At 39.4% G+C, this 15,882-nt stretch overlaps 1 protein-coding gene across 4 annotated transcripts in view; it reads right to left on the bottom strand.

Moving 5' to 3' along the window:
• Nucleotides 1-714: 714 nt before the first annotated feature.
• The window catches only part of DAP3 (death associated protein 3), a 28,472-nt gene continuing 13,304 nt past the window's right edge, over nucleotides 715-15,882 (bottom strand). For 3 of the 4 annotated variants that reach the window (XM_036831385.1, XM_036831382.1, XM_036831398.1), the window contains exons 3-13: nucleotides 14,022-14,144; nucleotides 12,486-12,587; nucleotides 9,640-9,748; nucleotides 8,184-8,276; nucleotides 7,069-7,199; nucleotides 6,298-6,378; nucleotides 6,051-6,209; nucleotides 5,272-5,331; nucleotides 4,691-4,780; nucleotides 2,019-2,136; nucleotides 715-1,081 (exon numbers count right to left, since the gene is read on the bottom strand). In XM_036831385.1, the coding sequence (XP_036687280.1) occupies nucleotides 996-1,081; nucleotides 2,019-2,136; nucleotides 4,691-4,780; nucleotides 5,272-5,331; nucleotides 6,051-6,209; nucleotides 6,298-6,378; nucleotides 7,069-7,199; nucleotides 8,184-8,276; nucleotides 9,640-9,748; nucleotides 12,486-12,587; nucleotides 14,022-14,144 (1,152 nt within the window). In that variant the 3' untranslated portion in view covers nucleotides 715-995. The remainder of the gene's footprint in view (nucleotides 1,082-2,018; nucleotides 2,137-4,690; nucleotides 4,781-5,271; nucleotides 5,332-6,050; nucleotides 6,210-6,297; nucleotides 6,379-7,068; nucleotides 7,200-8,183; nucleotides 8,277-9,639; nucleotides 9,749-12,485; nucleotides 12,588-14,021; nucleotides 14,145-15,882) is intronic. The other variant, XM_036831390.1, reaches the window with a different exon arrangement.

Here is a 15,882-nt window from a genome sequence, read left to right as displayed (position 1 = left end):
TCAGACTCTCTTCTCATAGTAATTGTTCAAATAAAGCATTAATAAAATCCAAGTTATAAATAGTAGCTACCTATCATTTAATGGGGGCCTACTATGTGTGAGGCACTTGACATTTATTATGTGATTTAATTCTCAAAAAATCCCTGAAAGTTTGGCGTTATTATTACCTTTACGTAAGGTGAAACAGAGATAGATAAGGTAAAATTAGAGAAGGAAATAGGCTAAGACAGTTAGCTAATAAGCAGCAGATCTGGGACTCAAACGTCTCACTCTTTAGAACCAACAACCTGGGTACGGTGAGAGAATCAGACTCTTTTGAAATTGATGAGTCACTATTTTCTCAAATCTCAGAAAGATGGTACACAGATAGTACTATTCTACATGGATTAAAGATGTTAATTCACTACATACAATGTATGCTGTAGGGGTTTAGAACTTACTTCTTTCAGGAACCTGTAGAAAGGGGCTGTACTATACAAAGTTGCCAGACTCAGCTGGAGTTTGAGGAAAGTTCTCAGGGACCATTGATAAAAGAGTAAATAGGAAGTGAATGGTCTGGGAGGGAGAAGTTAAGCTGTGAGTCTCAATCTCCTAAATTGAATAAACTCTGGAAAATTTCTGTAGAATTTAGTCTCAACAAGCAGAATGCCAAAGAAATTCAATTTGGCCAATCTGAAGGCTCTTTCCATCTTATAAATATAACACAACACTTTAAGAAAGATACTTAATTTAATTTTTTAGGAAAAGCTACATGATTATTTAAAATGTGAAAACCACAACTAATAAACTGATGTTAGTTTCAGGACATCTTATTGCCACCACAGTCACATCACAAGGAACCCACTGCAACGAAGGTTGGGAGCTGACTGCAGTCCTGTCCGATCCCATAGGTGCACGTGCCTGGCTGCTCTTCTTGTGTCCTGCAGGACTCCCCCATCTGATTGGGTCCATTAGAAGAAATGTCCATTGTCTTCCACGTACCTTGTGACCATGGCTTAGAGGTAGGCACAGAGCCGCTCCAGCTGCCCGGGATTCCTATTACTTAGGAACAGCAGCTCCTTCTTCCCTTCTTCTGTATGAGCTAAAATGGAGTCAAACACAGATAACTGGCAGTTTTCTCCTGTAGCATTGTGTTACTTAGCAAATTCTGTAGTCAAAGGCTATGTTATCCAGATTACATTCTGATATAATTAGCACTCCCAAAACCTCACTTCTAGGCCCTTTATTCCACCCCCCAGTATTATTTTTTCTATGCATAATTTCCTTTTCTGTCTCTATTCCTCCAACCAGCATCTATCTCTCCCTCTGTTTCAAGACTATCCTCTGGACTTTAAGGACTTTGCCAAATCTCTCAAACCTCCTTTTAGAAATCTCCCCATTGTGCCTCCTAACTCATCATGCTGCAGCTGCTTTATACTCTTCCCCCTATTCCTTTAATAACCTATTTGCAGCTAATTCTCTATTACCTAGTGACAGAACCACCTTTATTTTTCCTCTACACCCCGCCCCCCAACACACCCACACCCACCCAGCACTGAGGGCAAGGGTTAAATGAGCAGCTGGAACACTTTCATCTACAAATACTAGGACAGGTATAGCAAGGATTTGGTTTGGTGCTGGAGTAGCCTCTCACACAGCATCAGTTGTTCTGGGGGTGTCCCAGCATATGAGCCTCTCAATCCAAGTGTGTTGAATGATGAATAAATGTGACAGTCAGAGTGTGGCAGCAACCCAATCACCTGGAAACTGCCAGTGGCTGGGTTCGGTCTCACCTCCTCTGTTAGCATGAGCATCTTATTCTAGACTAACGTGAGAATTTTAGGGAGAGATATAATGTCTCTTGTAAATCAAACTTTAACCAACCCCACACCTTCTGTACCATCTAATCAGCCAGAAAGAAGTCAAGATAAAGGGGAAAAAGATGAAGTACAAATTACAGGCTGCTGCTGAGGGAAGAAGAGATCAAGGCTCTGACTCAGTGGGATTCTTCTGTGAGAGGAAAAAGCTAAGCAACTGACCTTTCTCATGTTGAAGCCAATTGTTCTCCAAATAATAGTGAATACAACTTTCAAATTCCTTTGGGTTATAGTTGGAAACCAGGATGGGAATAAAGGGATCCAGGGCGTCAAATCCTTCCTGGAGAAGAAAAAGGATAAAGATACAGTATTCGTTAAGTGACAAATCAGTGTTTATTTAAACACTTTGAGGATAAGGTCTTTGACTTTGTTCTATTCTCCTCTACTCCACATTCTCTGGGGCTGGCTACCCTTGCTCTACATGGCCACAAATATACTTAAAAAAGAGAGAATGCTTGAGGCCAGGGGCGGCGGCAGGGGCAGGGGGACGGGGAATGCCACTTATCTGAGAGCGTAGACACATAATCATATACGTGTTTAAATTTTTTTACAGTTCTAACTTCAATAGTCAACAACAGTTTTGATAGTTCACATACTCAAAAAAATTAAACAAAATGACAAGGATGGGGGAAAAGATCCTATTATAGAATATAAACTAAAACAAATGAATCAAACTGTATTTCAAAGTTCAAACATAACACTGAAGGGAGGAGGGAAACTAACCCAAACTAACTTCTGAACAGAATATTTGAACGAAAGACCCTTAGGCTAAAGATAAAAACTGCTCTAAAAGATATTGAGCCTAAATAAAACAGAAGTAAAAAAAAAAAAAAATTTGCCCTCTAGTTCGCAGCTTATTTATCTAGAGGCAAGGGTTAGCAATTCTGAAACTATTTTTACTATAATCTAAGATTGAGCTAATATGTAAATACACTGTGAATGAAAGATTATCGTTGGAGAAGAGGGTTACAAATATGGAAAGGGCGAAGGATACAATGAATGCCGGGATGCTAGCCTGGAACTAGAGGTATCAGATTCATGGTTTTTTAATATAGAGAAACAGATACAGATGTGTGTGGATGTGTATATATAAACACATATATGCATATAGCACATGTACATGTATGTTTGTATATATGAATGGTGCATGTATCTACTTACTAACTCTGCTGGAGGGCCTAGAAGAAGTGACACCCACATCCCAGTAGCAGTAAGTATACCTAGCACTCAGGTCTTGGTTTCTAAATATCATTCTCCTCTAAAATGAACCAAAGCTCCTTGAAGAAATGGCTGATTTTAGGGCTGGGGCATGGAAAGTACATGATGAGTCGTCTGGAAAATATTCTTTTTTTTTTTTTTTTTTAATAACTTTATTTATTTTTGGCTGTGTTGGGTCTTCGTTGCCACGCGCAGGCTTTCTCTAGTTGCGGTGAGCGGGGGCTGTTCTTCGTTGCAGTGCGCGGGCTTCTCACTGCGGTGGCTTTTCTTGTTGCGGAGCACAGGCTCTAGAGCACAGGCTCAGTAGTTGTGGCACGGGCTTAGTTGCTCTGTGGCATGTGGGATCTTCCCGGAGCAGGGCTCGAACCCGTGTCCCCTGCATTGGCAGGCGGATTCTTAACCACTGTGCCACCAGGGAAGCCCTGGAACATATTGTTGTGCCAAAAATAAAGAAGTGCTTAGAAATGATGGGGACAGAGGAGGAAAGGTAGGGAGAAAAATGATGGGGACATGTTAAAGGGACATAGAAGCCAGCTTGAAGGGCTCCTACTGGCCAAATCTGGGATAACTTAAGTAGCAAAATAAATAATGAGAGTAATTATTTAATGGGTTCTAAACCCATTAAATAAGAATTCACATGTCTATGTTGAAACAAATACATAAATACATAAGGGAGAAAGGAAAATTCTTAAATATAAGAGAGGGCCAACTGATACATTTAGAAGTTATGGTGGAGCTAGAAAATATCCATCTTGCAATTATCATGATAACTGATTTAGGGAAGAATCACCGATGGAAACTAAAACTAGTAAAGGGAAGTCTGAGAAGTAAAAGGATATTTACCTAGTCTCAAAGTATATCTCCACAAGATACTTATTCATTACAAAAGGAAAAGAGTAACTTTACTGAGGAGAAATGAGGTGGAGAGCACCTTAACTAAGTGTTCAAAGTTTATATTGCCAGTAACAGGAGAAATAAGTTCCATGTGCTTTCTGATATTATGCACTGAGAAGACACAATATAACTTCTAACATCACATATGATCAGGAAAAAACTCAGACAACCCCATAAAATAACCCATAAGATAACTAGCATGTACTCTTCAAAAACAGAGATATAAATATTAAGGTTATAAAAGACAAAGACTGAGGATCTGTCCCAGATTAAAGGAGACTAAAGACACTTGACAGTTGAGTGCGGTGCATTATCCAGGACTTTCTTTTCCTGTAAAGGACACTGGGATAACTGGCAAAATCAGAATATACTCTATAGATTAGGTAACAGTCAATGTTAACTTTCTGATTTTGATAACTGCTGTGGTTATACATTAGAATATCTTTGATTTTAGGAAATATGTATTATTTAGAGATAAAAGAGGGCATCGTATCTCAGGTTACTGTCACATAATTCAGGAAAAAAAAAAGACGGAGAGAAAGAGTAAAGCAAACATGGTAAAGTGTTAACGATTTTAGAAATCTAGTTGAAGTCACAGAGGAATACCATTTTTCTCCAAGTCTGAAATTATGTCCAAAAAAAAAAATATATATATATATATATGTATGTATATTTAGACAGAATGACTATCTAAGGGTAAACAAATTTTCCAGTGATTTGACCTTTCCCAGCAACTCCTGGGGCAGATAGGCTTTCCGGGACTTAAAGAGAGACCCAGTCTGGCTCACAGTCAACACAATGGCGCCTCCTTGCTGAAAGAAAGGAGAAAAAGCTGAATTTGAAAAAGACAGAAAAATGCATTTTAATCATCTGCAGATTTTTTTTTTTTTTTTTTTGCCATATGGTGGTATTGCAGTGTGATCTAGCACAGTTAAATGGAAACTAAATTGATTATTAATTCTCGATCTGACTCTGACAATAAATTGCTGTATGATCTTAAATTTATCAAAATCCTTTCCAAAGTTGATAAGAAATAAAAACACCTTGAACAACTGCAGCAAAGTGAAATTATGCCAATATTTCAAAAAAATGGTTTTGAATAAGCGTACTACAGTCAAGTGGAAAGATAAGAAACCAAATATATAGATCTAAAACTTGGTACAGTTATGAGAATTAAATAAGATATAAGAACTTTCTGTCCATAAAATTAGAGACCGGTAAGTATTAGCAATGAGGCAGTTGAACATCTTTAAAACGAAAATACATTTCTTTCTGAAATCTGTTAAGCATCAAATGCACTCACCCAATCATTTTTCACCATTTTCCTCAGGTTGTAAATAAATGCTAGTTCTTCTGGGGCAATCTGCACATCGGTCAATGTGTGAGACAGAGGTGAGAGGGAGGAGAAAGGGAGAAAAGAGGGAGAGAAGAGAACATTACTTGCTCTGCCCGGATGCTCCCCTGAGATATCTGCACTGACAACAACTAGAAAATCCTCAACTGGGAAATCCCTGGAGGTCCATTGGTCAGGACTTTGCGCTCTCACTGCCGAGGGCCCGGGTTCAATTCCTGGTCAGGGAACTAAGATCCCACAAGCTGTGCTGTGAGGCCAAAAAAAAAAAAAAGAAAAAAAAGAATCCTCAACTACTACATAACCGCAGTACCTGAAGGTACCTCTGGAATAAGCTACATGGCCACTGCTCCTCAAACTGCCATGCTTCTGGAGATTAAAAAACAGTTACGAAGGGAGAAAACACCCACTGCCCCAACCCACCCCCTTCCTTGATGCTTCTGATCATCGTCTCTGCTTAGACCAGAGAACATCATTTTGAAAAGAGAATAGAAAGAAAAAAATTGACGAAGAAAGAAAACACAGCTTTTGTTGTCATGCTCTTGGTATCCAGTGGATGATGGAATATGGCGTCATCTTCTCCTTCTGATACTGTTTTCACTATACATCTTATTTCAAATATTCCAAGGCAAGAAAATATACTGCATGGTCTAGAAGGCTATGTCCCAGCCTACGTATATGATGGTTTCTGAAATCAGAGAAACCAAAATAGAGAAACTCAGTTTTCCTACCGGGCTTTTATCTTCTCTTTTCAGTGTGGTCCTTCCCCAGAGAGCATTGACTCCATCCACTGCCACCAGGAGGCGAAAAATACCCAAAGAACTTTGCCTCTTTAGCTCTTTGAGCACAATCCCAGCTGCATCTGTGGCATTCCTCACCCGCATTATGCCCTGTAGGGAAAGAGAGACAGTGGCTTGCAGTCCTACAAGAGGCTGTCTCTGGTTAGACATAGTACACGTTCAGTGTCTTTTTTTATACCTGTTCAACTACTTCTCCCAGAGGACTGCCTTTCTCAGTGCTTTCTCGCTTATTCCAGACATACTTCTCTTGAACTTTTATCTAAAAATAAAACAAAGACCAAAAAAGGCCACTTAGCCTAAGGATAAACCCATCCCTAGCTAAGAAGGTAGGGTAGGAGGCTAAGGTTATTAGGAGTCTATTTTCATCTATTTTTCAAGCCTTGTAAGAGAGCTCAGCAGGGAAGTGAATGCTTTCTAGCCCATTTCTGCCTGGAGCTTAAAGAAACACACACAAAATAGTAAGGGATTCTGACTAAAAAGGCCCAGGATGAAGCCTTGGCACCTGCATTTTTAACAAGCTCCTAGGTGATTCTAACTTATATCCAGAGTTGAAAATCCCTGGCCTAGAGACTGTATGCAAGAATCACTAGAGAATAATTTTACGAATATGTTTCTGGTACCTAAAAGATCTAATCTGGAGAAAATTATGTAGTTGAAATGTGTGTTAGAGGATTTTAGGCTGTCACCTTGGAAAAGTCAATGAAGCAATCTGGACTTCACTTTGCTACCCACCAGATGTGACCAGCTTACTGCTGCCTCTTTATTTTACATGGATAAATGAGTTTCAGCGTGTGAACTCACTGTGAATAAAATGTATGAAAGAAATACAAAATGGTATAGTTATCCCAACTACAATATTAGTTCTCCATAGTCTACTGGTACTCAGGGCACAAAGAAGATAAAAATCTTAAAAGACTGTAGAGCACCAAACTTCTGGGAGTCTAGTCACCTGACTCAAGAAATGCTCATTTGCAGTTTTGAAATTCTTCAGCCAGGTTGAAGCCTCTAAAGGTTGATCAAAGCGCTGTTTGTTGTAGGTGGACTGCAGAAGATCCCGGCAGTTTTTCACCCAAAGATGAGCTAATCAAAAGGCAAAAGAAAACAAACTAGGCAAGAACTGACTGTATTCAACTCAAAATACTCTATGCTTCTTTAAGTTATGGAAGATGACTTTAGTTTCCCACATATTTTTTTTTTTTTTTTTTTTTTTTTTTTTTAATTTTTTATTTATTATTTATTTATTATTTTTATTTTTGGCTGTGTTGGGTCTTCGTTTCTGTGTGAGGGCTTTCTCCAGTTGCGGCGAGTGGGGGCCACTCTTCATCGCGGTGCGCGGGCCTCTCACTATCGCGGCCTCTCTTGTTGCGGAGCACAGGCTCCAGACGCTCAGGCTCAGTAGTTGTGGCTCACGGGCCCAGTTGCTCCGCGGCATGTGGGATCTTCCCAGACCAGGGCTCGAACCCGTGTCCCCTGCATTGGCAGGCAGATTCTCAACCACTGCGCCACCAGGGAAGCCCCCCACATATATTTCTTAAAGCCTTCTTGCTTCAGAGGTTTACTTTTTGGTCTGGTCCATCTTAGATTAAATATTATCATTACACACGATACACAAATAAATGGATCAAAGGTCACCTCAGCTTCCTGGCAGTTTTTAAAGACAGAAAATGTGGATGCAAACAACACTGAACAAAACAAGGAGGGATATATGCGAAGTATGAGAGTTTTAAGTTTTTAAGATCCATGCTGACAACCTAGAATGCTGACAAACAGTACCATGTCAAAGGCTCTGTGGGTACTCAAAGTTGTTGGCTGATGGCAATAAAGCTTGTGGTGAACACTAAGGTGGGAGTTTATGCTCTTGGGCATTACCTATCAAAGTGAGGATTGCTGTGCCAAAAAATACTTCGTTCTAATTATCAAAAGGTTCCAAAACCAACTCAGACCAGCCTGTACCCGGAGCAAAGACCTCTCCCTTAGTTGTGAGAGCCCTGTCAGAAAATTGAAGCCACAATGTTACCACAGTAACAGAATAACTAACCCCAACATAGTGAGGGAAGTTCTTACCATCTGGAATATGTAGTATCAGCCAATCCTGTTTTGCACAGAAATGAATAACATGGCAAAGACTGAGGGTTTTTCCTGTTCCCTTCTCGCCATCTAAAGCACTTGCTGTTAAAGAAAACACCACCTTCCAGCGGTTGGGACTCCGCGCTCCCAACGCAGGGGCCCCGGGTTCCATCCCTGGTCGGGGAACTAGATCCCGCATGCCGCAACTAAAAGATCCCGCATGCCAGAACTGAAGATCTTGCATGCTGCAAAAAAGATCACGTGTGCTGCAGCTAGGACCTGTCACAGCCAAATAAATAAATAAATAAATATTTTTAAAAATAATAAATTTATAAAAAAAGAGAAAGGAATAGTAGTTTCATTTTTCTCACCAGGAATTGATTTAGGAATGGATGTGTGACGTAATTCTGGGCAATATGAAATGAGGGAATGTCTGATGGAAGCTTCTGGGAAATTTTTCTTTGTTTTAAAAAAAAAGAATGCAAGAAAGGAATGTTTACTTTTCTGGCCTTTGGACATGGCTCTGTGAAGATGAGATGTTTGGAGTTGCTGCAACCATTTTGTCTACATGAAGAAATCAACCTGGAGACAAAACCTAATACGGTGAGGATGACAGCAGAAAGATTAAAGGAATCTGAGTTCTCTCTTTTTTAAAAGAATATTTATTTGTTTGTTTTGGCTGCGCCTGGTCCTGGTTGCAGCGTGCGGGGTCTTTAGTTTTGGCATGCCTGCGGGGTCTGGTTCCCCGACTGGGGATCGAGCCCAGGACCCCCTCATTGGGAGAGCAGAGTCTTACCCGCAGGACCACCAGGGAAGTCCTGGAATCTGAGTTCTTGATGACCTCAATGAACTGCTGAAATAACCAAACCTGAGCCTAAACCTGATGTTCCTGTTCCTTAGGCAAAAATCATTTATTACGTAAGCCATTTTGAGTTGGACTTTCTTCTTACTCAACTGCAAATGAAGCATCTTAAGTGATAAACTAAAACAGGAGAAGCACAACATGAGATGAAGAATTGGGTCATTTTAGAGATGAGCCACCAAAAGTTGGAGTATGTTAATAGGCTATTTAATATGTTCACACCTAATTCTTTTAAAAAAAGCTGTTTTGACAGTACCACTAAAATAGATTACTTACATCTTTTAAATTTAGGACTGCAAAAATCTCCAATTAGAGCAAGGAGTAAAAGAAACAAGTTCCTGAGGAAAATAAATTTTGTCAATTTTCAAAATATTAGAATTTTCATGCACTCTTATTACAGGAGTGTCAATTCTGACTTAACCCCTTCTGGCTAAAAATAAAGGTATTTTCTTAATTAAAAAAAAAAAAAGAAAAAGAAAACACCACCAAAAGGAACACTTCGACTGTCAACAAATAAAGCATTTCTTCTTTTCCCACATTTGAGGGAGGAAAGCATTGGCTCAGATAGCCCAGGCAAGCAGGAAAGGATACAGAAAACGTATCGTACAGCTGGATGAGCAAAATTGGTGTTTTTCAGGTAATGCAGAAGCTCTAGGGCTGGTCTCCTTACCATCAGGCAAGCTTCATTGAATGTCTTCACCTAACAAAACAGGGAAAGAGGAAGGAGAGGGTGGGGTGTGGAACTTCTAGCCTGTTCTTGGTAATATACACTGAGTCCAACATAGCAACCATAGCATCAAATTGCCTATTTTTCATTTATTCAGTTAGGAAAGGTTGGTATTGAATTTGAAAATTTAGCCATGTAATTTAGCTAAGAATTAAAACACATTATCCCGCACCAAGTGTATAACAGTCAACTTTTGATTATTTCTGTAAATGAAGCACAGATATTATATCAGTTAATTGAAATTTACAAATAATCCAGACATAACTATGTAAACTACTTAAGGTTGATATAAATATTAAAAGCATGTAAAATGCTTAACAAAGCATCTGACACATGGTAAGCATCAAATAAATGTTAATTCTTTTAAATTTATTTTTAGCTAATTCTTTTTTTAAATTAAATTTAATTAATTTATTTATTTTTGGTTGCACTGAGTCTTAGTTGCGGCATGCAGGATCTTTCGTTGCGGCACGCAGGCTTCTCTCTAGTTGTGGCTCGTGGGCTCCAGAGTGCTTGGGCTCTGTACTTGCGGCATGTGGGCTCTCTAGTTGTGGGGCAGAGGCTCAGTAGTTGCGACGCGTGGGCTTAGTTGCCCCATGGCATGTGGGATCTTAGTTCCCCGCGTTCCCTGCATTGGAAGGCAGGTTCTTAACCACTGGACCACCTGGGAAGTCCCTTTAGCTAATTCTTATTACTGTAACCACCTAGACTTCTCTCTAGAACTTATATACATACCAGCTCAGGAGCAGGTGCGACCAACTGCCCCACAGCTATGAGGCCATACCTGACACCACCAGTATACGGATACACCAGAGAACTGACACACAAAATTCATTCCCTTTTTGCCACCAGGAATAATTTGGTGGAAAAATTTGGGAAGCAGTGATATGTATGAAAATGATTTGCAAATAAAGTATTTAATAATGTCTACTGATAAGAATAAATGCCTAACAAATACTACTCACAAGTATATCAGATAAGGATTAAGACAGTGTTGGTATTTTTTTTTTTTAAGTATTTTTTTTTTAAACGTTTCTTTAATTAATTAATTAATTTATATTTATTTTTGGCTGTGCTGGGTCCTCGCCTCTGTGCGAGGGCCCTCTCCAGTTGCGGCGAGCGGGGGCCACTCTTCATCGCGGTGCGCGGGCCTCTCTCCGTCGCGGCCTCTCTTGTTGCGGAGCACAGGCTCCAGACGCGCAGGCTCAGTAGTTGTGGCTCACGGGCCTAGTCGCTCCGTGGCATGTGGGATCTTCCCAGACCAGGGCTCGAACCCGTGTCCCCTGCATTGGCAGGCAGACTCCCAACCACTGCGCCACCAGGGAAGCCCCAGTGTTGGTATTTTTTAAAGAAATCCTAACCAAACAATTGAATTGGAGAAGAACTTTGACAGGTAAGTTCAAACTTAATAGAAAGTGAAACCTTCAAAAACATGATACAGATATTAAAACAGAAATGCTGTATTAGGCAATATGACAGTACTAAAATACACAAACAATGGTGAGGGAGTTGGCCTTTACATAAATGGAAGTTATGGAAAGAATGTATGAGTAATTCCCTCCAAAGCACTGGTGGTTAACCATTCTGAAAGCAACCTGCAATAGTTAAAGTTAGGCCCTCAGAACCATGTTAGAGATTGTACTATGAATGTCTTGGGACAGTTTAAAGTGATGATTTCTTCTGACCGTGTCCTATTTCCAAACTTAACAAAATTTTTGATGACAAGCTGTCTATGGCCTAGAATTAGCCCCTTTACTGGTGTCTCATCTAATTTCTTGAAATAAAACACATTGAAGAAATGACATCCTCTGGTTTCTAAGCTAAAAATCACCTGCACAGTCAAGTTTGATATTTCAATAAGAAGGAATAATTTCTGAGGCTGAAACTAATTGAGCAGGAATTAGCCAAAAGAACCAATTTCCCCAGGGACTTCCCTGGTGGTCTAGTGGGTAAGACTCCATGCTCCCAATGCAGGGGGCCTGGGTACGATCCCTGGTCGGGGAACTAGATCCTGCATGCATGCCACAACTAAGAGTCTGCATGACACAACTAAGACCTGGCACAGCCAAATAAATAAATAAATAAATAAATAAATGTTTATTAAAAGTGTTAAAAAAAAAAAGAACAAATTTTGCCAATAAACTCTGCTTGCAGTTAACTATGAATTCTTTCAATGGCTATAAAGCAACCCAAGATTACATTCTTTGGGTTGAATTTATGACCACAAAACTACATTTTCTGAAAACCCATGAGACTGAAGAAGAACAATGAATGATGCATCTAATCCAAATATCATTTCTATTTGGCTCAAAAATATATTATGTTTTCGCTTTTCCACACATATAAACTATTTTCATGATATTTTGCTAAGGCAAATATTAAATTCATTTTTAACAATTATTTGACATCTAAAGTTTCTAGAAATCTGTTGGGTAACACAAGGAAAAGAGTGGAATATTATTTATTTACTTAAGAATATTTTGCCTGGCTCCAAAAAGGATTTAAAGAGGTTAACTGCAGATAAGCATTTGCTTAAAGTAATTATAACAACAGCACTATTCACAAAAGATAATCAATAGCTCATTTATCTGTTTTGTTTTTAAGATTCAAATTAAATCTTTTATAGTTTTCTACTCATTTAATTCCACCCCTCTGCTATCAACAGCTTGTGTTATAAGCTCCCTCCAATTCCCTCCCCTGTTTTGAGCACCTGCATTACAAAGCGAGGAGGCAGGCCATGGGGGAATACAGTCTTCAGATCTTGGAAGGATATGTTGTAGTGCTGACCCTCATGCTGCTCCCCATGCTTGGCCTAGGAAATAAAAATGCAAACAGGTATAATGGATAGAGTGACAAAGACTTTGAAAAAGTGTCAAGGGCCTTCTAGACTGTAGTGAGGAAACACTTCTCTCTCAGAGCTGGAAAAGATATTCTTTCATTTCTTAGACAAAAAATGCTCACTGTTGTCCCCAAATCCACAGTGTATATATAAAGCTGATGTTGGCCTGAATGATGAAGCCAGTTGCTCGGCAACATAAACCCTAGATGTGGAAGGAGCAGAGACAATTCTTGCCATCTGGATTCTTCTGTGCTGTGCATAGAGATGATCCAGTCACGTGACAAGATCATCTGCATGCCACTGTTGCCATAGAAACCTCGGAGGAACTGGCAGATAAAGGGACTACAATTACAGGGAAAAGCTGAAAGGCAATTCAATGACTTCATTCACTTATTCTATTTCATTTTGTGCTTGTGAAAGTAGATGAACGCTAGAGACATAAATAAAACACACCCTGCTGAGATGGCGTTTTGGGTAATGAGTTATTTTTTTCCCTTCCACAAGCACAGCATATGTTAAGATGGGGCAACTCAGAGGGCAGGGGTAGGGACAAAAAGGGAGAGAAAAGCTATTGGTTCCCTTCACATTTAAGCACAGACCATACAACTAATTTCATTTATAAGAGGCAACAATAATACTGAGGAAGGAGAAATCAGCATTTAGCCTAATGGGACCTGAAATAGAAAATGCAACACTGGATACTGCTGGAATCCTGGTTTCTGCCGATAAACTTCACTTTAAATGCTGCTCTTGTCAACAAATCAAGTTAGTTCCCTCTCCAGACACTAGGAAATCCACTTAGAAAGGTGGAAGATAGTACCAGATTGGTTATTAGGAAAACTATGTGGTCCCAGGCAAGTAAGTTGATTTCGTTAGGATTCTCCGTACCAGGGTTGGTAAACTATGGCTGGCTACCCATTTTTGTAAATAAAGTTTTACTGGAACACAGCCAGGCCCATTTGTTTATGGCAGAGCTAAGTAGTTGTGATAGAGATCACTTTGGCTCATATGCCTAAAATATTTACTATATGGTTCCTGTAGGAAAAGTTTGCCAACCCATCATACACTAAGATCAATAAAAACTACTAAATTTAACTTCTAAGGAATTGAGTAGTTAAGTATTTACTAGGTACCTAACTCTATACCCAACAAAACCCTTGGCACAAAGTGAGTTCAATGGTAGGAATTAAACCAAAACAGATATGGACTGACCTGTCTGAGCTATGTTACCATGGTATCAGATAGGGATGGGGAAGATCAGGGTTCCAGAATGCTGTCTCAGGTACTGTCTGACTATATGTAAAAATCTGCTTAGCTTCTTTCAGTTTCAGTTTTTCTTATGTGTCAAATGATGGCAAAACAAATTATAAGTCCTGAAAAAAACCCATATACACATTAGCAACTCACCGGATCATTCTCACTGGTGCGGGAAATAGCTCTGGGACTCTCAATTGCAACCTGGTTATCCAGGTGAGCAGCAAGGCACTGGGGTGCCTGGGTCCCTATGTGCAAAAAACGTCCAGGGTCCAACTATAAAAGAAACCATTTTAGTGTTTTACAATTAATAGGCTTTTTATGCTTGCTACAACACTGAGGTTTTAAGCCATATCTGCAACAGGGAAAAATATCACTAACATGCATTTTAGTTTTATGTAAAACAGATCCTTGTTATTATTTATAATTCTCTAAGTCCAATCACATTATTCATACTCTGAATCTGTTCCAGCTTGTGTTGCTATGTCTGGGCTCTGTCCCATATGGAAACAATTCCGTTAGAGATTGTTCAGGAGCACAGCTCAGCCATTAACAACCTAACTCAGGAAACTTCATTTAATGCTCTTGCCTACAGTGATGAATGGTGGCCAGTACTGTACAATTCCCAGCTGTCTAGTAATCCTAGTCACCTCAGTTATTAGGGGATTAGTGCAATGTTCCTATTTGATAGGTATAATTACACTCCTTGCAACAATTTTCTTGCTAGCTGTGCCCTGAAATAAAGAATCTTTCATTAAGGACGTGTAATGAGGGAGTGAGTAAAGCATCCAGCTAAGTGAATAAACTGCTCTACAGGCAAGTCAGTGAACTGCACATGGAAACCTCAGAACTGGGAAAGGTTTGGGGAAGAGGATGAGATTTCAGGAGATAAATCTGAGAAAATGCTAACTGGAGAACTCCCAAGCTGAGTTTAAGGATAACAGGCCTTGTGTATAAGTGAAAAGATGCCAGTTACAAGAGAAAGATTAGAGTATGAATCCAGTAGAATGAGGAAAACAGGGTTGTGAGAGATGGCTGTAGAAAGGGAGCTGCTCGCTAGGTCAATAGATAGCATGAAAGCTGCCTGTATTTATATTTAGTCTCACCAAGCAGCTTCATGAGTCCAGAAAATGTATATTATTTTTGTACTACCTCTCATAACACTTATACCCATTTAACAAGACCTTTGACTCCCTGACAACTTTTTAACTGGTATCTTTAAATCTTTGACTCTTCATCTTCCACGGTCCAGAAGATTTGTCCTCCCAAATAGGTTTAACCTTCAGCTAATCAAAAAGTTTGGATGGTTCCCTATTAATGTCAAAATAAGTCTCAAAGTCCTTAGCATGATAATTAAGGCCACTGCTATAAGTTCAACCTACTTTTCTAGTCCCACTCCTTTATAAACTCTATACTCCAGCCAGCCAACCATGCTAAAACATGTTATTCACTTTCATGCCTTTATATTTCTGCTCATTCTACTTCAGCTTCCCTCTCTCCCTATTTAAATCTTACTCATCATTTAAGACTCACCTCAAATGTCATATCCTCTGTGAGGATTTGCCAGACACCTCCAGGCAAAAGCAATTATCTTTCCCTCTCTATAGATAGCACTTTCTTTGTATTGTATGCATTTTTACTCTGCCTTGAACTACATTCATGGCTTTTGTTAACTGAGTACCTATAAAATGCTAGGCAACAGAGTGTTATACACACATTATTTTTGAGCCAAGAATCCTAGAAGATAGGTAGAATATTATGCTGTTTTCTTATGAGGGAAATCAAAGTTCAGGGAAGTTAAATAACTTTGTCTAAAGTCACAGAGTTGGTAGGTGATGAAACCAGAATTCAAATCGAAGTTTGTCTGACTCCAAAATCTTTATCCTTTTTATTGCATCATGTTATCTTACACACAAGTTTGTCTCCCATTTTAGGCCACACACACTTGAAAGAGAAGGGATCAGGTTTTATTCATTTTTGTATCTCCTTCTCCAAGTACCCCATGTACCACAAA

The sequence above is a fragment of the Balaenoptera musculus genome, chromosome 1, assembly GCF_009873245.2.
Source record: "Balaenoptera musculus isolate JJ_BM4_2016_0621 chromosome 1, mBalMus1.pri.v3, whole genome shotgun sequence".
In the NCBI taxonomy this organism is placed as follows: domain Eukaryota; kingdom Metazoa; phylum Chordata; class Mammalia; order Artiodactyla; family Balaenopteridae; genus Balaenoptera; species Balaenoptera musculus.
Note: the sequence above shows the minus strand (reverse complement) of the source record. Positions and strands in the feature narration are given on the sequence as shown.